The sequence below is a fragment of the Leptonychotes weddellii genome, chromosome 5 (assembly GCF_054177405.1).
Source record: "Leptonychotes weddellii isolate Sample4059 chromosome 5, ASM5417740v2, whole genome shotgun sequence".
Lineage (NCBI taxonomy): Eukaryota > Metazoa > Chordata > Mammalia > Carnivora > Phocidae > Leptonychotes > Leptonychotes weddellii.
In genome coordinates this window covers 153,390,560-153,411,643 of record NC_138373.1, presented here as the reverse complement: position 1 = coordinate 153,411,643, position 21,084 = coordinate 153,390,560, and the positions used below count along the sequence as shown (strand labels likewise).

At 57.2% G+C, this 21,084-nt stretch overlaps 2 protein-coding genes and 1 long non-coding RNA gene across 6 annotated transcripts in view; 2 read left to right on the top strand and 1 right to left on the bottom strand.

Moving 5' to 3' along the window:
* The window catches only part of LOC145721920 (uncharacterized), a 7,707-nt gene extending 6,279 nt beyond the window's left edge, over nucleotides 1-1,428 (top strand). The window contains exons 2-3 of the long non-coding RNA XR_014145943.1: nucleotides 92-214; nucleotides 610-1,428. This is a non-coding gene — a long non-coding RNA (uncharacterized LOC145721920). The remainder of the gene's footprint in view (nucleotides 1-91; nucleotides 215-609) is intronic.
* Nucleotides 1,429-5,190: 3,762 nt separating this feature from the next.
* On the top strand, nucleotides 5,191-16,589 carry POLR3H (RNA polymerase III subunit H). Of its 4 annotated transcripts, none has more exons than XM_081822532.1 (7): nucleotides 5,191-5,250; nucleotides 5,506-5,635; nucleotides 8,154-8,250; nucleotides 13,095-13,181; nucleotides 13,609-13,672; nucleotides 15,124-15,429; nucleotides 16,317-16,589. In XM_081822532.1, the coding sequence occupies exons 2-6, from the start codon at nucleotides 5,525-5,527 to the stop codon at nucleotides 15,383-15,385; spliced, it is 621 nt and encodes a 206-aa protein (XP_081678658.1). In that variant the 5' UTR covers nucleotides 5,191-5,250; nucleotides 5,506-5,524; the 3' UTR covers nucleotides 15,386-15,429; nucleotides 16,317-16,589. The 4 variants fall into 4 exon arrangements, with proteins under 4 accessions (XP_081678658.1, XP_081678660.1, XP_081678659.1 ...); XM_081822533.1 differs by lacking the exon at nucleotides 5,191-5,250 and adding an exon at nucleotides 5,280-5,400; XM_081822534.1 differs by lacking the exon at nucleotides 5,191-5,250 and having other exon boundaries at nucleotides 5,278-5,635; nucleotides 15,124-15,332; nucleotides 16,321-16,589.
* Nucleotides 16,590-17,581: 992 nt separating this feature from the next.
* ACO2 (aconitase 2) overlaps nucleotides 17,582-21,084 on the bottom strand; it is a 28,591-nt gene continuing 25,088 nt past the window's right edge. Inside the window, 5 exon segments of the mRNA XM_081819008.1 lie at nucleotides 17,582-18,076; nucleotides 18,691-18,812; nucleotides 19,347-19,479; nucleotides 19,908-20,099; nucleotides 21,052-21,080. Coding sequence (XP_081675134.1) covers nucleotides 17,939-18,076; nucleotides 18,691-18,812; nucleotides 19,347-19,479; nucleotides 19,908-20,099; nucleotides 21,052-21,080 — 614 coding nt within the window. The 3' untranslated portion in view covers nucleotides 17,582-17,938.

Below are 21,084 nucleotides of genomic sequence, written 5' to 3'. Positions count from 1 at the left end.
AGGAGTCCCAGGGCTAATCTTTTCTTTCCTTCCTTCTTTCATTCAATAATCCAACAAATATTTGTCCTGAACTGATTGTGCACCTTTCTAGGTAGTGGGGAGTCGACAGTGAACAAAACAGATGAAATGCCTGTCTTCATGGAGCTTACAGTCAGGAAGAGGGAGGGGGCAATAGAAGAACCTCATAAAGCAGGCCATGTGCTGTGGGAAACTGGTAAGTGGGGTAGGGAGTGGGGGCTGGTGGCTGGGTGGTTTGAGATTTAAAATGGGGGGCTCCGGGTGGGGGGTCAGGAAAAGCCTCACGGAGGTGTCACTAAAGCAAGGGTCTGCAGGAGGTGAGGACTGAAGACAGGAGGGTGGGGACGGGAGACCGTTCTGGGGAGAGGCAGAGGTCCCAGTGGGGAGTGTGTCTGGAGTGTCAGAAACAGCCACTGGGCACAGCAGTGGGACATGCCGTCACAGGGGTGAGGGGCAGAGGACCCTGAGGGCTGTGAAGGACGTCCTAAGGCCTGGCTTTTATGAGATAGAGCATTGCAGGGTCCAGAGAGGAGGGTTGAGAATTTCTGATCGGCATTTTAACGGTGTCTCTCCGGCTTCTGTTTTGAGCAGAGACGGTGGGGCGTGAGGCCCGTACAAGGAAACTGGGGTGGAGGCTGAAGCAAAGGCCCAGGTGAGGAGTGCGTAGTGAGGGGTGCAGGGTGAGGGTGGCTGGGCCCCAAGAGTTGCAGTGGGGGTGAGCAGGAGGGTTGGACTCTGTTTGCATTGGAGGTAGAAACAATAGGATTTGTTCACAGTTGCGTAGGGGAGGGGCTGAGAGACAATGAAACATAATCCCCATGTTTGGGCCTGAGCGACCTAAGAATGGAGGAGTCATTTTCTAAGATGGGAAGACTGGGGCGGGGGTAGGTTGGCAGGAGAGACATGACCAAGAGTTCCACTCTGGCCCAGACTAAACTCGAGTTGCTGAACAGGGACATGGAGCGGGCAGGGGGTGAATCTGGCGCTCGGGGAGAGGGCCACGAGGGAGCCACGCGGGAGCCTCCGTGGCAAGGTGCTGGTCACCGCCCCGAGGCCCCATGACAGCACCAGGCATGCACAGAGATGCGGAGATGGCACAAAGTGGCCCCGGGACCCGCCAGCTTTTAGAGACGGGAGGAGGACCCGGGTGAGCGCCGTCCCCTGGAAGCCAAGCAGAAGGAGTGTGTGAAGGACAAAGGAGCGCCCGTGGCTGCTGAGCACTGACAATTAGCACTGCATTGGGCAACGTGGAGGCCACTGGTGAACCAAAGAAAGCGGTGTGGGCTGCGTGGCGGGGCCAGAACCGGACCACAACAGGTTGAAGAGAGGACAAGAAGAGGAGATTTGGAGACCACAAGCTCTGACGGAACCTTCGAGCAGTTTTGCCAGTAAAGGGAGCAGAAAATGGGCCACTAGCTGGAGGGCCAAGAGAGGGGTGTTTTTAAGACGTAAAAAATCTTAATTGCTTTTTAAATTTAAATTTAAATTCTGAATAGGTAAGATATTCCCATGATCCTAATTATCAAAGATTCCAGAGGGCGTTTGGTAATCTCCCCCCCTTCCCCACTCCCACACCCTCAGCCATTCTGTTCCTCGCCCTGCGGTCCCCCCATGTAATCAGATGCTTGTCAACAGAGTATTATTTTTCCCCTTTTCCCACAAGTGGTAACATCCCATACATACTGCGCTGTGCTTTGTGTTTTTATACTTAATGTATCCTGAATATCATTCCATAGCAATACACAAAGAGCGTTCTCGTCCTCTTTTTTTATGCCTTCATATTATTTCTTTCTGTGAGGCACCATATATAGTTTTTATCCAGTCCTCCATGATGGACAATCATTTGAGATCAGTTCTATTATTATCTCTGCTTTACAGAGAGACAGCAGAGGCACTGAGAAGTTCTCGGGCTTTAGCATGCTGTGGCGTGGGAACTCCATGCCCTTAACCACTCACTGGACTCTCTTCCTCCTCCTGGGTTAGCTTCCAACCCTGTTTCTCCCTCACTCCTCCACTTAACAATTATTTTGCTATCCTTTTGTTCGTTCAAATAACACATATTTACAAGCCCTGACCATGTGCCAGACACAGGGCTAGGCCCAGAGGATGTGGAGGGACATGGCAGAGAAGTCCACTGCCGTCGAGGAGCTTACAAACTGCCTTTGTGTGTTTTTGTAAGCCACCTCAAATCTTCCATGGAACAACGCAGAGAATTAACAAAGAAGCCCAGTCCCTGTTTTTCCTAATGAGGAAACCAAACGTGCCAACAAATCACTGTTGCAGTCGTGTGAGCTGAATACCATAAAAGAAGCCTGGGAACCCAAAACACTAACTCTGCAATGCTGGCCCCATCCCCTCAGCCTGGCCCTCCTCCAGTTTCCAGTCTCAGTGAAAGGCCCACTACCCAGCCAGGGCCCAAAGCCCTCCTGCCTTTGGCTCCTCCCACTTCTGTCCCTAGGTCACCCACCCTATCCCTGGGACCACCCCCTGGAGACCTCTGGACTCTGCCCAGCTTCACGCTCCATGGCTACCAGCCTTACTCAGGCCTTCTCTTACAGGAGCCACCCAATAACTTCTTCCCTGGTCTTCACGTTTCCACCCCAGCCCCTTCCCACCCACTGTCCATCCCACTGATGCATCACTGTGTCATTCCCCTGTTCTTATCTAAGGCTTCCTTTTGCCGTCCTTAGGTTAATAATGTCCTGGCACAGCCCAGTGGTTAGGATCATGGGCTCTGGAGCCTGAATCCCAGCTCTGCCAGTCATTAGCTGTGTGACCTTGAGCGACCTACTTAACCTCTTTCTGCCTTAGATGAGGCAAAATGAGATAATGAGATAAATGAGATAAATCAGGTAATGATAATTATAGACCCTACTATATAGCTGTTGTGAGGATTAAATTATAATGATAAGGCCCTTGTGATCTGGACCCTGCTGAGGTCTCCAATCTCATGGTTTTTATCTCCCTATAAATCAGCTGAAATACTTTTAATTTCCTGAGAGCATCAAATTCTATCTCTCTCTCCCTCTTCCCTGCAACCCCTCTGAGCTGAAGCGGGGCCCAGGGCCCAGTTCTTCCCACTGGATCTCCAAAGCTGGGCACACAGTATGTTGAGTGAATCAATGAATGGGGTAGGCATTGTGTTTGGGTTCTGATGGATGAGTAGGAGTTCTCCAGGTAAACAAGTGTTTGAGGAAGGACTAAAAGAACTTGCTCCATCCCAGTGCTTGGAAACAGAAGGAAGGTAAGACTGGAGAGAAAGGCTGCATTCGGTCCAGGCCTTTCCATGTAGGCAGAGGATATTCATGAAGGGAAGGTTTTCGTGACAGTGCGAGAGTCACTTAAGGAGAGACTGAGGCCAGAAGCCAGGGGTGTGGCTAAGCTCCAGCAGAGCAATGGAAGGGCCTGAACCAGGGCAGTAGCAGTGGGAATGCAATGAAGACGGAGGTTTGAGAGACTGAGGAAAAGACTCATCTCCTCAATACTTTTCCCGAATGCCTCCTAGAAATATATTAGGGGATCATGGGACTAAAGAGCTGAAGTAGCATTTCCCCCATCTTCAAGTAGCTCAAATCCTAGGAGAAGCAGACAGACCTAAAAATAAAAATATGGATGCAGAGAAGGCCAAATTAAGTATCACTGCACCAGCCTCACGCAGATATCGCCACATGTGTAAAATCTGCAAAGGGAAGCAACATGCATTTCCGAGTGCCTCTCTCATCCACCCCAAGGCTTTTTTTAAGTTCTCAAATTTTTATTTTCTTTAAATTTTATTTGGTTTAAACACAAGCCAGTGTATTTCCACAGCCCACCAACTTTTAGAGGCAGTGTAGAGGTTTAGATGGGTGCGCTTCTACCATGTAGCAGCCCATGATCTCCGACAAGCTACTGAATTGTCTTAGCCCAAGCCCATGTTACCTATCATATGAAGATGAGTGGGAATGGCAGGGGTGGCAGGGGAAAGAACAAACTGGGGCTGGAGGTGTGGGTAGAGGCAAGATCCTTTTTTTTTTTTTTAAGATTTTATTTATTTATTTGACAGAGAGAGGGAACACAAGCAGGGGGAGTGGGAGAGGGAGAAGCAGGCTTCCTGCTGAGCAGGGAGCCCAATGTGGGGCTGGATCCCAGGACCCTGGGATCATGACCTGAGCCAAAGGCAGACGCTTAACGACTGAGCCACCCAGGCGCCCCCCCACCCTTTTTTTTTAAGATTTTATTTTAGAGGCAAGACCCTGCAGGGTCTTGTGAGCTACCATAAAGGTTTTGGACTTATTTATTTAAAGATATTTATTTATTATTTGAGAGAGAGAGAGCGCGCACCAGCAGGACCGGAGGGAGGGGGATGAGAGGGACAAGCCGACTCCCGGATAAGCAACACAGGGCTCTATCCCAGGACCCTGAGATCATGACCTGAGCTGAAGTCAGTTGCTTAAGTGACTGAGCCACCTAGGCGCCCCAATTTATTTATTTATTTATTTATTTATTTTAAGTAATCTCTACACCCAAGGTGTAGGCTTGAACTCACAATCTAGAGATCGAGTCGCAGGCTCCACGGACTGAGCCAGCCAGGCGCCTCAAAGTTTCGGACTTTTATTATTAGTTTAGTGGGAAGCTACTGAGGTTGTTTTTGGGTCCCAACTTATTACCACTTTTCAATTGAGATGTAATCTGCCTACAATTAAATGCAAAGATCTTAACTATAGAGTTTAATGCGGTTTTTAAAAAGATTTTATTTTTAAGTAACCTCTGTACCCAGCGTGGGGCTTGAACTCACAACCCTGTTATTGTTATCAAGGGTTGCATGCCCTACCGACTGAGCCAGCCAGGCACCCCTGACAATTGCATACATCTGTGTAACCCACCCCCTAGAAGAAGATACGAAACATTTCTATCAGGTCCCGCCTGCCCCTTTCCAGTTAATTCTCCCGCCTCCAGGGTACTGAGGGGTCTAAGCATCCTGTACGGGCTTTTGAGAGGATCCCTCCGGCTACGGCGCAGAGCACGACGTGAGACCCGGAAGAAGAGAGTAGAGCACTGGCCAAGCCGCTGAAGTCTGGAACGCACCGGGGTCGCCTAGCAACCAGAAAGCGCGGTCGGAGGGTTGACGGCTCCGCCCCGGCGGAAGGGGAGGCCCCGCGCCGCGTCAGGGGGCGGGCAAAGGCTTCTTATTGGTCTGTTCTCCGGAAGCGAGATTCGGAGTCTTGTCCGGAGTCGGCTGCGCGTGGGAGCGCGGTGCGTGGCCGCGGCGCGTGTTTCGTGGGGGGGGGGGGGGCCGCGCGGGGTCGTGCGACGTGTGCTCGCACCCCTTCCACTGGAGCGAGGGCCCCTCGCGCTAAGCCTCAGTTTCCTCACTTTGCAGCGGCTGAGCGCGCCCCGCACGGGGTACCCGGCGCCCTGCCTCGCAGCCCCACTGCCGGGTTGGGCGGGGAGGGGCTTGGGGAATGCCCACTGCCCCAGACGGTGCGAGACTGACCCTCCCATTCCCAGGGCCCCAGCGCAGGCCGGGATGTTTGTCCTGGTGGAGATGGTGGACACCGTGCGGATTCCCCCGTGGCAGTTTGAGAGGAAGCTCAACGACTCCATTGCCGAGGAGCTGAACAAAAAGTTGGCCAACAAGGTACTGGGCCCGCGCGGTCGCTGGCAGGCCTTGGCACCGGAGGGCCCAGCACTGCCCACCTGCCCGCCGCAGGCCTGGCCTTGGTCATGCTAAACGTCGGCCTTGGGCAAGTAGCTTAACGTCTCAGAACTCGGTTTCTTCACCTGTACACGGGATGGGGGTAATCCTTCTGCACGAAGGATGTCAGAGGGAATCAAAAAAGAAACTGAGTTTGAAAAAGGCTCTTGTAACTGGGAAATGCTAGATTCTACACTGCCAAATTACTTTGCAGTCTTGGGCAGGTCACTTACCCCTCTGGGCCTCAGTTTCCATTTGTAAAATGGAAATAATAATGGTTGTCCAACCGCGCACTGTTTTTGTGAAGATGGACAGAGTGGTTTAGAGTTAACGGTCAGGAGGTTTATCCATTCATTCCTGCAAAAAAGTATTTGTGCACCTTTTATATGCCAGCCCTACATGACTTAGTGACAGCTAGTCTGGGGCCTTCCCGCCGCCTTTTCTGTAGTAACCCTCCCTCAGTTACTCTGTTTTCCTATCACTTTTTCCTTCTTAGATGGTTATGGTTTTTTTTGCAGCTCCATGATGGCAGGGACCTTTGTCTTCTCCACACGGTACCCTCATATTTAGCCAGAGCCTGGCACATAGCAGATGTTCCGTAATTGTCTGTTGATTGAATGAACGAGGCGGACAAGGCTCTACCCTGTAGTGTGGTGGGGAGAGCAGATATGAATGAGAGGGACCCACAGCTGAGTATATGATGACAAGTTGAGGTAAGTGCTGTGAAGGACAGGCATTCACAAGTCTGTGGAATGAAGGAGAACTCTGCCTACAATGAGGGAGAAAGCAGCTTTGTTAGGGATATGGCATTTGAGCTTGAGCTGAGAGATGATGCTGAGGAGGAACTAATTAGGGGATTCTTTTTTTTTTTTTTAAGATTTTATTTATTTATTTGAGAGAGAGAGACAGCGAGAGAGGGAACACAAGCAGGGGGAGTGGGAGAGGGAGAAGCAGGCTCCCCGCCGAGCAGGGAGCTCGATGCGGGGCTCGATCCCAGGGATCATGACCTGAGCCGAAGGCAGACGCTTAACAACTGAGCCACCCAGGCGCCCCTAGGGGATTCATTTTTGAGGGTGCAGAGAGAAGAGTTGGGCAGGCAGAGGAAACAGCATGTGCAAAGGCCCTGTGGCAGGAAGGAATATTTCACCCATGATAACATGGAGGAGGCTAGTGTGGCCTGGGCGGAGGAAGAGAGGGGAGGGCAGACTGGAAAGGTGGCAGGAGCCAAGCCGCACACGGCCTGCAGGATGTCATGGCAGTATTGGTCTTCATCCGTAGAATAGCAGGAGGTGATAGGCTGAGAAGGAGCCAGTAAGGGGAAGGTTGGCTGGCTTTAGACACGAGGCCAGTCCCTTCCATAGAGGCTGAGGTCATAGAAGGGAGGTGTATGGATCTGGGGAATTGTTGGTGGAGAGAACTCATGAAGTCCTTAGTGGATGGCTTCCGGTTACTTTGTGAGGTAGAAGGTCAAGGGGTCTGTGGAGGGACGAAGTGTGAGCATTTTGGAGAGAGAAGGTGTGAAAAGTCCAAGAAGGGAATGTAGTCCCTTTGGGTCCTTCAGTGACCTGTTGAGATGAGTCTTCTGTATTTGAGTCATTTGCCAGGAGGCTGCACAGAAGAGGTCCGTGGTCCGGCCAAGGGCACAGATCTTGTGCTGCCGAAGCCAGCCAGACTCTGTGCCTCATTGTGGTGAGGTCTGGCCCGGACCGTAAGTTCTCTGAGCTTCTTGCTAATCGTTGAACAGTCTGCAGGGCTGTAATTGGGAGGTGATGATACCGGTGGCAGATAGGGTGACACCAGCGGGCCCGTGGTTTGGAGCGCCGTGGGGTGCGGAGGGGGCAAAGGATGCTGTCTAGTCTCGGCGCCTTGGCCCTGGGTCACTCCGCCAGCCTCAGTCCCTGCGACCACGGCTGTGTCTCCTACTTTGTGAGCGGAATGGGGGATTAGCCGGGCCTCTGACACCAAGCCCCGAGCTCTAGCATGGACCTGGAGACTTTGGGAAGTGCAGGTTTAAACCAGGGTTCCCTGGTTGTCCGTGATGCTGACTAATAATAATAGTGATCCGTGGTTGACTATTACTACTTCTAGCATGTAAGCCAGACACTGGCATGGGGCTTCACATCCATTCTCTCTGTTTAACAAACCTGCAGCCTGGGAGGTCTATTTTTGCAAATGGGGGAAACTGAGGCTCAGAGAAGTGACCTTGGCGGTCACACAGTGGGCGTTGGAACTGGCACTGTAACCAGGATCTGCCTTGTCACAAAGGCCCCGCTCTTTCCAGAGCTCCGCATCCTTCAGAGGCCCCTGACCCATGGTTACCTCAGACGGTGCCCCAACTCATTTCTGGCTGTAAAATGGGGGTAATCATTACCTGCCGTGGGTGGCGAGGGTCTCAGGAGAGCATGCTGGGGAGCCGGGCCTCAGAGTCACGGTGTGTGTGTGTGTATGCGGATGCACACAGGTCGTGTACAACGTGGGGCTCTGCATCTGTCTGTTTGACATCACCAAGCTGGAGGACGCCTACGTGTTCCCAGGGGACGGCGCGTCGCACACCAAAGGTGGGTGCCCTTTCCTCTTTTTTTTTTTTTTAAGATTTTTTAATTTATTCGTTTGAGAGTGTGCATGAACAAAAGCACGGAGGGGGTAGGGGCAGAGAGAGAGGGAGAAACAGACTCCCCACTGAGCAGGGAGCCTGATGTAGGGCTCAATCCCAGGACCCCCAGATCATGACCTGAGTTGAAGACAGACGCTTAACCGACTGAGCCACCAGGCAGCCTGCCCTTTCCTCCTTGGCATTGGGTTTCTTGGGGTTTGGTTTTTGGTTGTGGGAATCCTGGTCTAGGGATTGGGGGACCTGAGGCCTAGTCCTGACTCTGCCAGGAATTGACTGGGTGATAGTGGGCAGAATCTTACCCCGTCTAGGCCTTGGTTTCTTTACCTATAAGAAATGGTGGACGAGGTGATTTTTTTTTTTTTAAAGGATTTTATTTATTCATTTATTTGAGAGAGAGAGAGAGCACGAGAGAGTGTGCACGCACCAGTGGGGGGAGAGGGAAAGGAGGAGAACCCCAAGCCGACTCCTTGCCGAATGTGGAATCCAACACAGGGCTCGATCTCATGACCCTGAGATCAAGACCTGAGCTAAGAATCTGTTGCTACATGACTGAGCCAGGTGCCCCAGACAAGGTGATTCTGGAGGCCTCTCTCGCTCTGATTGTGGCTCCGTGTCTGTGCCCCCTTTGGTCTCATTTATTACTGAGCCCTACTCTGCCGGGCCATCAGGCTGCTCAGTCTGGTTGGGGGGGTGGGTGGCCAGACAGGTGAGGGCACTTGGAATGGTCATTGCTGGATTAAAAGTGGAGAGCAGGGGTGTCTGGCTGGTTCAGTTAGTAGTGTGTGACTCTTGATCTCGGGTTGTGAGTTCAAGACCATGTTGGTGTAGGGATTACTTAAAATCTTTAAAAAAATAAATTAACAGTGTGGAGAGCCGAGGGGAGTGCATCTGTCTCTTGAGAAGGAAGCTGGTTGAGGGTGGGGGACTTTGAGGGGCCCTAGGACTTAATGGTTAAGTGTAGCCTCTGGGATTTAAATCCCAACTTGGCCACTTATTTGCTCTGTGTCCCTGTGTAGAATATGTAATCTCTCCATGCCTCTGTTTCCTTGCCTATAAAATGAGTTAACAGTAGATTTCATAGTACAGGACTGTTGTGAGAATACTAAATTAATACGTGCAAAGGTCCTAGGATGGGTCCTTGGCACATAGGGAGGGCTCAGTGGCTCATTGATTTGAACTGTTTCCCCTGATTCTGTGGATCCACTAAATGGGTTCTTCTGGGCTGGCCCGTCCAGGGCTGCGTGGGGTAGGATGGCCTCATGTGTCTGGTGGTTGGCAGACTGGCTGGTGGGGAGGGGGGCCTCACGGGGACAGCTCATCTCTGCTGCAATGTGGGCTCTTCTTCCTGTAGGAAGATCCCATTGGCCAGAGCAGGTCACATGGCTGAGGTTGGCGTCAAGGGATGGGAAAATAGACTCCACCTCCCGGTGGGAGGAGCTGTAGTCGCACAGCAAAGGGGTGTGCACCCTGGGAAGGGAAGGCAAGGTTGGTTAGCGGACCTGGACGAGTAGAGCGATGGTCACCTTGGCTGGGGTCCTCAGGGAGGGCGTGGGGCATCCTCTCTCCTCCCTGGACCCAGCCGAAGCAGCAGAAGGCAAGGGAGGGGCCGCTGACGTGGTTCGCTGACGTGGTTCGGGGCCAATCAGCGGGCAGGCCTGCAGCTGGCACTAGGCACTCAGAGCTGCTGAATCAGTCTCTGGAGGTGAGCCTGCAGACTGTGCTTTAATAAGGAGCCAGGTGCTTCTCACACAAGGCCAAGTGTGAGGAGCCCTGCCCTAGCCCATCTTGGTCAGCTTCTGGACACAGAGATGTCGAGCATTCCAGAACGTGCCATGAGGCCGCCTGGTGTCTGTGTCCAGGAATCCGGAGACTTAGATTCACAGAGATGTTACTGTGCTCTGTGGACAGCCCTAGGAGCACTTAGCAGAGAAATTAAACGGAGACGTGAAAACAAGACCACAGGGCCTCTGTTTACGGAGAAGGATGCCCTCAAGCTGAGCCCAGTCTCTGCCTTTAGACTTGCCCTGGACAAGTGGTGAGAGGCACCAGAACTTCAAGGAAGACTGGGAGGAAAAAGTTAAACTTGAGGAAATTCTGTTCTTTCATTTGGTTGTTTCTGCCACTTGGTGTAAGATTTCCACTGTTGGTTTTCATTGTCCCCCCACCCCCAGTTCACCCTGGGCCCCCTGGTTCCTTGGGAATGAGGTGTGAGGATTAGGGCCCTGGGTGAGGCATGTCACATGGACCCAGATTTGAATTCTGGCTCTGCTCCCCACCCCCTGCCGGATGCGGACCTTGAGCAGGTAACGCTGCCTGTCTTGGCCTCAGGTTCCTCATCTGTAAAATGGGGTCAACACTTGGAGCTGTGAAGCTCGCTGTGGTCTGTGGAGCGCCATGCAGGGTGGTGCTCTGTTGTGGAGATCAATGCCATGCTTTAGGGCTGATCTTCTACCCTGGGCCCTGTTCCTGCCGCCCCCCCAGCCCACTGCCTCACCCAGGGCTGTGGCCAGGGTGTGTGGAGGGAGGCCTCAGCCCCATGCCTCCCCCTTTGTTTTGAGGGCTTATTGCCTTGTACTTCCTTCTCCCCGGGCCGGATCACTTCACCTCTCTCGGATGGTAAGTGCTCACAAGATGTCAGTCTCTGTGACTTGTGACACTGCGCCCAGGTGTCCAGCCTCAGCTCTTGTCCTTAGGGTACTTGGACATGGCACCAGTGCCCTGTTACCCTTGTCCCACAAGATGGCTGGCCCCGGGGGGAGCCCCTCTTGACCTGCTCGGGGCTCCAGAGTGGACTCTCCTCATGCCCACCGTTTGCTTTGTTCTGTTTTTGTTTAAGTTGTGATAAACTATATATAACATAAGACTTACCATGTTAATCATTTTTAGTGCCCAGTTCAATGGCATCGAGTACAGTCATTGCTGGGTAACCACCACCACCCTTTTCATCTTCCCAAACTGAAACTCTGCCCCTCTTAAGCATTCACTCCCCGTTCCCTGCAGCTCCGGGCCCTGGAAACCACCGTTGTGCTTTGTCTCTATGAATTTGACTACTCGAGGTACTTCATACAGTGGAATCATCCAGTGTCTGCCCTTTGCAGAAACTCACTACGTCCCGAGGCAGCCCTGCTTCTCCTGGGATTTGGCCCGAGCCTGCCCCCGAGAGCGGGTCTTCCTCTTACTGATCCTGCAGCCCCATCCTTGTTGACTTTCCCGGCTCCCGTCTGCCCACTACACACCCCGGAACTTGAGGTCGGGCTCTTGGGAGGTGGCTCCAAATATGGCCCTGGCCCGGCTGGCCCTCCCGCTGGTCTGTGGCCTCCTTTTTGTTTTTAATGGAGATCTCATTTACATGCCATAAAATTCACCCTTTTAAAGCTTACCATTCGGTAGCTTTTAGGATATTCAGTTGTGCAACTGTCACCACGATCTAATTCCAGAACATTTTCCCCACCCCCGAAAAGCAACCCCGTACCTACCAGCAGTCGCTCCTCCTGCTCCCCTCCCCCAGCCCCTGGCAACCGCGGATCTACTTTCTGTCTCTGGGTTCGCCTGTTCTGGGCATTTCATATAATGGAGTCACACGGTATGTGGTCCTCTGGAACTGGCTTGTTTCACGTAACGTAATGTCCTCGAGCTTCATCCATGTCGTGGCAGGTGTCTGTACTCCCTCCCTTTTTAAGGCTGAGTAATATTCCGTTTTGTGGATAGACTGCATTACGTTCGCCCCCGCTTCTTCCCTCGTGCTTCCCGCCTGGTGGGGCACGGAGAGGCCACCCGGCGGGGAGCTGGGGGCCCCGTCGGCCCTCGGGTGGCATTGGCAGAGCGGGGAGCTGAGGGTGCTGGTGGTGGGAGCCTGTGTGGGGGTGAAAGCTGTCCGGGGAAGGTAGATTCCACCCCCCTGTGGCCGTGTTTGGTGGCCCAGAAAGGCTTGGAGTCCTCCCCTGGCAAAGCAGGACAGAAGAGCTGAGTGGCTGTGAGCAGGTCCTGCAGCCCCTCTGAGCCGCTTCCCCATCCTCACGGCGGGGAAGCGTGACAGCTGACACGGGTGGGTGGCGATGGGCACCGTGTGACCGGCAGGATGTAGCCTCACGGTTATTCTCTAGCTCTGGCGGGGGTCAGGCCAGTGCTGGTCACCCCTTTGGGGCTGTCAGGGGCAGGAGTGATGAGGTAATGGCTTCTGCCAGGTCCTGGGGGTCTGCCGAGTTGGGGACCACCCAGGGCAGGGCCTGCGAGCCCACAGAGGCATTTTTGTTGGCTTCTTGCCTCTGCCTCCCCGTGGCCCCGTCCATTTCAGGGCATTTTTAACGTCCTATTCCAGGTCAGAGCTATGCCTGGGGCAAACTTTCCCATCAGAGGGAGATGGAAGACTTGTTTCCGAACCTGGCTCCCTTTGCCGGTTACTTCTGCCCTTTCTAGAAATTAAGGGAGCGAGTCTAGAGGAAGGGTGGAATTGACTTTGGAGTCATCCATGGCCCAGAATCTGGGTTCAGGAGTGACTTGTCGGGTGGGCTTGGGGGCCAGCCCTCCGTTCAGGGCCACTGCTGTTGGCCTGTTATGGGGGCCGTGCTGTGGCCCTGCAGGGGACGGGGTGTGGGTCTCTGCGGCTCCACTGGTGGGTCTGGACCCACGGAGGGACTGGGTATGGAGGGCCCAGCGGACTCTGGGGTAGCCATGGGCCTCCGGGTCAGCGGGCTGGCGAGGGTGGTCAACACTGGGAAGCCGGGGCCGCCGCAGAGCAGCCGTCCTTCACGTGCCTGCTCGTCACTGACATTCTTCCTTCACTTCCAGTCCATTTTCGCTATGTGGTGTTCCATCCCTTCCTGGACGAGATTCTGATTGGCAAGATCAAAGGCTGTAGCCCGGAGGGAGTGCACGGTAATGGTGGCCCTGATCCTCAGATGAAGCCTGGGAGCACGTTGGGGCAAGTGGCCAGGCCAGCAGGCCTCCCTTCAGCTTCTGGGCTGGGCCACAGGTCGGGGGAGGGGGGGGCTGTCAGGGAGCTGCGGGGGGGGGGGGCAGCACACAGCCCCCTCGTGCTCACGCAACAGTGAAGGCCTTGGCCAGCTGCGGGGCTTCACCGTGAGGCCTTCCCTCAGGACCGTGGGCTGGACACAGCAGCTGCCAGAGGGGGCTCGGGGTCCCAGGCACCCTCTGGTCCCAGTTTTGCATGGTGTCCACTGCAGGTTTTGGTGGCTGGGTGGCCTAGGCGGGGGCGCAGGGCTCCGAGGTGGGGGTGGGGGGCTCAGATTTCCATGGCGACAACTGCCCTTGTCCCATGCTGTTACTTTCCCGTGTGTTCCAGTCTCTCTAGGGTTCTTCGATGACATTCTCATTCCCCCCGAGTCGCTGCAGCAGCCAGCCAAGTTGTATCCTCCCAAGGTTAAAGTGGGTCACAGGGGAGCTCAGGTCTTTCCAAAGGACAGTCCCCGCTCCTTGGGGTGACCCTGGGGCCTGGGATCTGACACTGCTGACCTTTGTGTCCACCCCCCCGCCCCGGCCCGCACTCGTGCTCCAGAAGCTCTGACCTGCCCATGCTCCCATGCTAACCGTGGTGTCCCCACGACCGTGCCCCCGTCTGGGCTCTCATGCTCTGTAGGTGGCGTGCTGTCCCCTTGGCTTAGGTTGTCCTCTCAGGGATCATCTCGGAGATCCCCTCCCTGGAGAGGTTTGTTCTGACTGGCTCGCCTCCCCCGCTTCCCTGCTATGCGAATGGTACCGTCGGCTGACGTTTGAGGGCTTGACTGTGCCCGGTCCGGCGCTGGGTGGTTCCCCTCTGCTGGCTTCCCCCATTGCGCTTGCCTGGTCGCCCTAGGGTTGTCTGTTTCTGGGGGTCCTCGCTGAGACTGCTCCCTGGAAGGGACCCCATCTTGTCAGGACTGTGTCCCCAGGACCAGCAGGGGACCGGGCTCCCGAGGGGGGGCGGTTAAGGCGTGGGACCGCCACTAGAGGGCGCTGTGGCTCCTCGGTGTGGGCTGGGGGAGGGGTTGGGGCTTTGGCGGGAGCCCGGGGTGCCACCCTCACTGGTTCATCAGGGCACTGTGGCTCGGCCGTGCGGGCCGGGGCAGGGTCTGTGGGGCACGCCGGGGCTTGTCAGGAAAGCCGGCGCTGCCCGGCTGAGCCTCTCGCCGGCTGTGGGCCCTCAGGCAGGTGACCTTCCGGCGGCCGTGTCCGTCCTGAGCACCGGGAAGGTCCTTGCGCCGCGTGTTGGTCACTTTCACAGGGCACAATGGAAAGGGGTGTGGAGTCGGGCTGCAGAGAACATAGCGCAGCTTCGGCTAGCACCCCAGGGCCGACTGCGCGGGTCCCGTGGAAAGCACTTTCTGGGAGCGCTGCGTCATTACCTCCTCACCGCAGCCCTGCAGGGGCAGGCCTCGCCACAGCCCGTTTTACACACGGGGCCCCGAGGCTCAGAGGTTGGGCCTGGCCCGGGTCACGGCCGGTGGGGCGGAGGTCTGAACGTGGCGGCTGGCCTGCGAGGACCCGGGCAGCAAGAGGTCTTCGTCACTCCTGCCTCAAGAGGTGGGGCTCGCTCTGCCCTTGAGCCTTCCTCCTGCTCTGGGGCCCTGAGGATGTGTGTGCCCGCCTGGCTGTGGTGCCGGGTGGGGGGCCCGTGTTCCCCAGCGTTCCCGCTCTTGCCTGTGGGGCCCAGAGCTTGCCCAGCCTTGCCTCGTTCATGCACGTGGTGTGGGCCTGCCTCTCCTTGACACCCCAGCCAAGGGGCTCTCATCCTCGGGTGGGGTTTGCCGGGGGGAGGAACCCCCCGCCCCCGCGGGCTGCCGCCTGCCTGGTTGTTGCCTTGACCCCGCGCCCCGCCCAGCGACGAGGCAGAGCAGGTGTGGGTGTGGGAGTACGAGACCGAGGAAGGAGCGCACGACTTGTACATGGACACCGGCGAGGAGATCCGCTTCCGGGTGGTGGACGAGAGCTTTGTGGACACGTCCCCCACGGGGCCCAGCTCAGCCGAGGCCACGTCTTCCAGTGAGGAGCTGCCGAAGAAGGAGGCGCCGTACACGCTTATGGTGGGATGTGCACGGGCCCCGGTGTGGCGGGAGAACCCAGGCGCGGGAGCGGCTTCCTAGGGCGTTGACTTGGGGTTCCCCGCCTGGAGCCCCTCTCCCCGCAGGTCAGGGCGCCGGTCCCTGATGAGTTCTTAGGTGGTCACTTCTCCCTGGGGAGCCTGTTTCGGAAGCCAGGGCATAACACTGGGAGTGTCAAACTCCGGACGGCAAGAGGGACCGAGCCCTCACTGGGTGACAAGGCTGCTGATGAGCAGGCTGAGGGAGAAAGCAAGCGGGGAAGGGGCGTGGGAGCGGGTCAAGCACAAGAGTGGGGCTTCGGGGAGGGGTGACCCTCCGTCGGGGCTGCTCCCACACCCGACCAGGTGTGCGCATGGGGTGGCAGGGGAGCTGTGACCAGACCTGACCGGGGTTCCCTGGGTCTTCTACCCTCATGAAGGGACTGTGACGCAGGACAAAGTAGGACTCATTTCTGGGGCCTGCTGGGAGGGTTTCCCGGTATAATTGCGCTGCAGGTGGTTTGCTTTGGGGGCTGCTGTACTTTGTCAAAAATCTGGGTGGCCGAGGGCATCCCCTCTGCATGTTTGTGGAGGCTGGGGCGCGGGGTCACTAGGCCTTCCTGGCAGGGCTGAGAGCATGCCCAGGCCTGGCCTGCCGGTGGCCATGTTTGGGCAGGCCTGGGGGCGAGGAAGGGAACCTGACCCAGCTGAGGCCTTGGGGCCAGAGGCCATGCCCTTAGAGAACCAGCACTTTCCTTAGAGGCCCCAGGAGAGGTTGGGGCAGGAGAGGGGAGCTGGGCTGTGTTCCCCAGGGGCCAGCCGGGAGTGCTGGGGTGGCCCCTGGATTTCTCCCCATCCTCTTGGCTGGTGTGTGCTCGCTCCACTATTCCCTTTGCCTGTGCGGGGCGCCCGGAAGGGTGGCCCCCTTTGCCTCCCGAGGTGGCTCAAGCCCTGAAGGTAGATGAAATGTGCTTGTTTTCTCTCTCCCCGGGCAGGGATCCATCAGTGAGCCAGGCCTGGGCCTTCTCTCCTGGTGGACCAGCAGCTAGCCGTGGGGCTTGACGGCGGACCTTGGCCAGTCCGGCAGACCCCAGCCCAGCCCCGGGGAAGGTGGTGCAGCCGGCCGTGACAACCACGGCCGCTTCCACAGATGCCGAGGAGCAGAGTGCGTGCCCCGCCAGACGAGCTATCCCTGAAGTCACGCTCTCCCTCCGGACCTCTGCCTCTTGGCGACGGCGCACGCTTTTAATAAAAGACGGGATCAGTCAGGGAGGAGCCACCTTTATCTCCGTGATCTAAGGTCACCGAGCTGCCACAGCTGGGACCGCCTGTCCTTCCTGTGCCCGGGTCACTTCTGCAGGTGACCTGCCCCCATGGCAGGACTTGGGGGTTGAGGGCCTCAGGCTGGGCTCTGGGCTAAGCTTGGTGGTTCCCTAAAGTAACTGAGCGAGAGGCTGGCCTGGGGTAGCTGCTAGCTGTTGTCAAGTCTTGACCTTTCAGGGACAACCGCCTTTTTCCCCACCAGCATTTGGAAGGCAGGGGCCTGGACTCAGGCAAGCCAGCACCGTCAGGAAAGTGGAGGCCGTGGGCTTAGGTGGCCCAAGGGCCGGGCTGGCGACCAGCTGTGTTATCCCCCACCCACCACCCCCGGCAGGACAATGGTCACTTTCAGACCTCGGCCACGCCAGGAACACTCCGTGGGCCTGCTGGCGGCGCCAAATCCCAGACGAGGGCACACAGCACCTTGTTTATTCAGCACAAGGGCTCTGCTAGGTTCCTCCTGCCTCTTCACTCACTTCCGCAGGACCCGCAGGCTTGTTTCATGGCGCCCACAGGACACCGAGTTTGTGTCAGGCAAGTCTCATGCTGAGGAAGGGCCCTCCCTGGAGCCCACCTCCTGCTCTGGCCGCCTCTGCTCCACGGGCACCGGGGCGTGGGTCCTGCCCGGGGACGGCGCTCCAGCGGGAGAAGCAGCTGCAGAACGATGCCCGCCGCCGCGTGGCGCCGCAGCCTTGAGGGAGGGGGCTGAGTCCATGCCCAGGGGAAGGACACGAGGGGGGCCATGCAGATGCTGGGGCGCGGGGAGGGGAGGCTGGCCCAGGGCGCAGGAAGGTGGGGCTGAGAAGACGCGGGAAAGCAGCCTTTCCACTTGAACTTCGTGGCAGTGGCAGGTCTGCTGTGGCGTGGCCAGTGGGGGCCTCTGCCGACAGCAACCCGCCCCGCGCCCTGTACGGACACCACTCACACACACGGACAGTCACCGAGTTTGGATTCTTATTTTCCTCGTAAGAGCAAAAGTTTCTTTAAAATCCTTGAGCCACCAGTGAAATGAGGCAGGAGAAAAACTTTAGATGGGAGTCTTGTCATCAAAAATAAATACAGTTGAATGGAGCTGCTCAAGATCTGAATCAGACTAAACATGGGAAGGCAGGGGGGCTGGAACATTCTTTTAAGAACCCCCCCCCAACTGTGGGTCACTCGGCGGGCTGAGCACACCATCTTGGAGCAGGAAGCCCTGGCTGGATCGGGGTGGATCCAGTTCTGATGATGCGCGGGCTGCACTGGGGTCCCCGGCCCCGGGTCCAAGGAGCAGGCGGGCAGGGTGTGGAGCCGGACCTCAGTGCTGCTGCAGTTCCTTCATCCTGTTCAGGGCACTGCCAGCACGGAACCACTCGATCTGGGTCTCGTTGAAGGTGTGGTTCAGGAGGATGGTCTCCTGGGTCCCGTTGGGGTGCTTGATGATGCATTTCAGGGGCTGTAGGGAGTGGGGAGAAGCGGAGTGGCTCTTAGGAACACGGCCCTGGATTCTGCTGCAGGGTCAGGGAGGTGGGGTGCACGCAAGGTGAACCTCAGGGGCCAGCAGGCAAACCAAGCTCTAGGCCAGGTCTGGGCTTGGGTGGCCCCCGTTAAGACCTGGATGGCGGGGCGCCTGGGTGGCTCCGTCATTAAGCGTCTGCCTTCGGCTCAGGTCATGATCCCAGGGTCCTGGGATCGAGCCCCGCATCGGGCTCCCTGCTCTGCGGGGAGCCTGCTTCTCCCTCTCCCACTCCCCCTGCTTGTGTTCCCTCTCTTGCTGTCTCTCTGTCAGATAAAGAAAATCTTTTTAAAAAAAGACCTGGATGGCATGACTCCCAGGGCCAAGAGGGTCCTGCTCTGCATGGGCTGTTGGCCTGAGTGCCAAGCCTGCCCTAATGAGTGGGGCCTGAGCTGGCTCCACCCTTGTTTCTGGGAAGGCACTTCCTTCTCTCCGAGGGGGTTGCCTTGACGGTTTAAGGGCCCTTCCAACTGAAACAAAGGCTCATGGGAGGAGAAACAAGGGGGGCCAGAAGTGGGTGTCCCCGACCTGCCCTCCCTCCCTGGCCCCCTGACCTTGCCAGGAGCAAAATCTTTCAGGCCCTGGATGGTCAGCTTGTCCACGGGGTGAATCTTATTGTAGTCGGCTGGGTCAGCGAAGGTGAGGGGCAGCAAGCCCTGCTTCTTCAGGTTGGTTTCTAGAAGGCAGAGAGCGTACTGAGTCATTCCATAGCGCGCAGGGCCAGTCCCCCCTTCTCTGCACAGGGAGCCTCACCAGCCTAAAAGCTTCCTTTTCTAAGCCCAGCGAGGGCTCTGGGAGAGGGACCCTGGTCCTGCCATCTGGAGACAACTCTGAGCAGAACCAAAAGGACCAAGGTGGCTATACTCCCAATGACAGGGTACCTTCTGCCTGAGCCTACGTAAGCGTGCTGGTTTGGGTCTCCGTTGGCCTTCCTGACAGACATTCACAATCAAAATCCTCTGACCACGTGCCCTGGATTTCTGCTGCTTAGGTCTGCAAGTTTGGAAGCAAGTTCCCATCTTGGGAAGCCGTGGGCCTTGGACCCAACGGAACTCAGAAGGGGCAGAGATTGTGGCGGAAAACGGGAGCTGTGGACACGGCATGGAAACCAGGCGCATGGCTCCAGGCCTGACTCCACCACGGGCAGGGTGGGTGACCATGGGCTGCCAGGGAGGGGAAGCGGATGTGGCGGGACCCGGCTCCACCTTACCATGGATCCTGGCAAAGCTCTTGGTGATGATGGCCCGGCCCCCGAGGTGGCGAGGCTCCAGTGCTGCGTGCTCCCGGCTCGAGCCCTCCCCGTAATTCTCATCTCCGATCACTACCCACCGGATGCCGTGTTTCTGTCAGGCAAGTGAGGCGGCCATGAGGGAGAGGACGCTGGCCCCCTGCCTGCCGGCCCTGGGCTTCCTGAGGTTCACAGGTCAAGGGGCTAGAGAGACCCCTCCCTACCTGCTCCCCAAGGGCTGGTGAAATCAGAGGTGAATCAGGCCCCAATCAGGCCCTGAGGGGACGGAGGTGATCAGACACAGGCCCTGACTCTCTGCAAGGGGCAAGGGAGGTGCCACCTACCCATCAGTACTCAGGACAGAGGCAGGCGTTGGGGGAAGGCCAGTGTGGGATCGGAGCAGGGGCATGTGGTGAGGGTGACACAGGACTGCCCCCGTGGCACCAGGGCATCCTTCAACTGCAGAGCTATTGGTGTGGGCTCCTGGGGGGAGAGCACCCCTTCCCTGCATCCCCGCCCCTGCCCCCACTGACCAGGACCCACCTTGTAGTAGCGGGCAGTGTCAGGGACAGGACCAAACTCCTGGGTGACGGCGTTGCGCACGGAGTTGGCCTTGCCGTTTTCGATGTTGATGGCGCCAATGAGCAGGTTATTGGAGATGTTGTCCAGGTGCCCACGGAACTTGAGCCAGGGGCCCGCAGCCGAGATGTGGTCGGTGGTACACTTCCCTTTGACCTTGGGTGGGTGAGAAGACAGAGATCAGGGCATGGCGCGGGAGAGGTGGATGAAGGGAGAAGCCCTCTAGAGGCTGGCAGCAGACCCAGCAACTGCGACCCAGGAAGGGTGACAAGGGCAGCAGGTCTGGCTTTGGACACACAGTCTGCCGCCCTGGCCTTGCCACACTGTGACCATGAGGGCTCAGGCCAGACCGTCCCCGACCCCTTGAAGGCTCTGCACTGCTCGGTGACTTGTCCGGGACAGGACACCCACAGGGGGCAGAGGCTGGACAGGCAGGTCTGCTCATTCACCCTTCCGACCTAGGCCCCCAGGCAACTGACGCCCAGGCAGGAAGACCAGCCACAGACCTCATGCTGGACCCAGAGGAGCCCGAGGACGTGTCCTGGTCCTGGCTGGTCACCAGTTTTATCGATCATGTGGGCTTAATACCAGCTGCCACTGCCTGAAGACCCTTAGTAAACAGCAAAAATCCATGCCTGACATGGGTCTGAGGCCTCTGGCCACACCACAGAGGCTTGTGTCCGCTCGGCTCCCAGACACGGGCCAGACCAACCGATGCCCAACTGCGGGAGCAGAGGACTCTGTGGTTTCTGCAGCCTGTGTGGTCAAGCCGGAGGCGTGGAGACCTGGTGCTCTTCTAGCCCTTCCTGTGCCGCACCCACGGCCCGCGGCCGCTGCAGGTGACCCTCACCGGCTGCCGCCGATGGCCGAGCACCCCAGACACAGCTGGCCAGAGCCAGCTCGGCCTGGCATGGGGCGGAGGAGAAAGGGACACTGGGCTGTGGAGGCCCTGGTTCCTCTGCAGCCGACCTCCCTGCCGGCCGCCGCCCCCCACCCCCAGCCTGACCTTCCCCACTGGCGCCCAGGGGAGAGCACGTGGTTTCACAGCCCTTCCTGCTGCTGAGGGCAGGGCTGGGCAGGCCAGGGCTGTTCTCCCCCCGCCACTGACCTTGATGAGGATTTGCAGGTCCTCCAGGTCTTT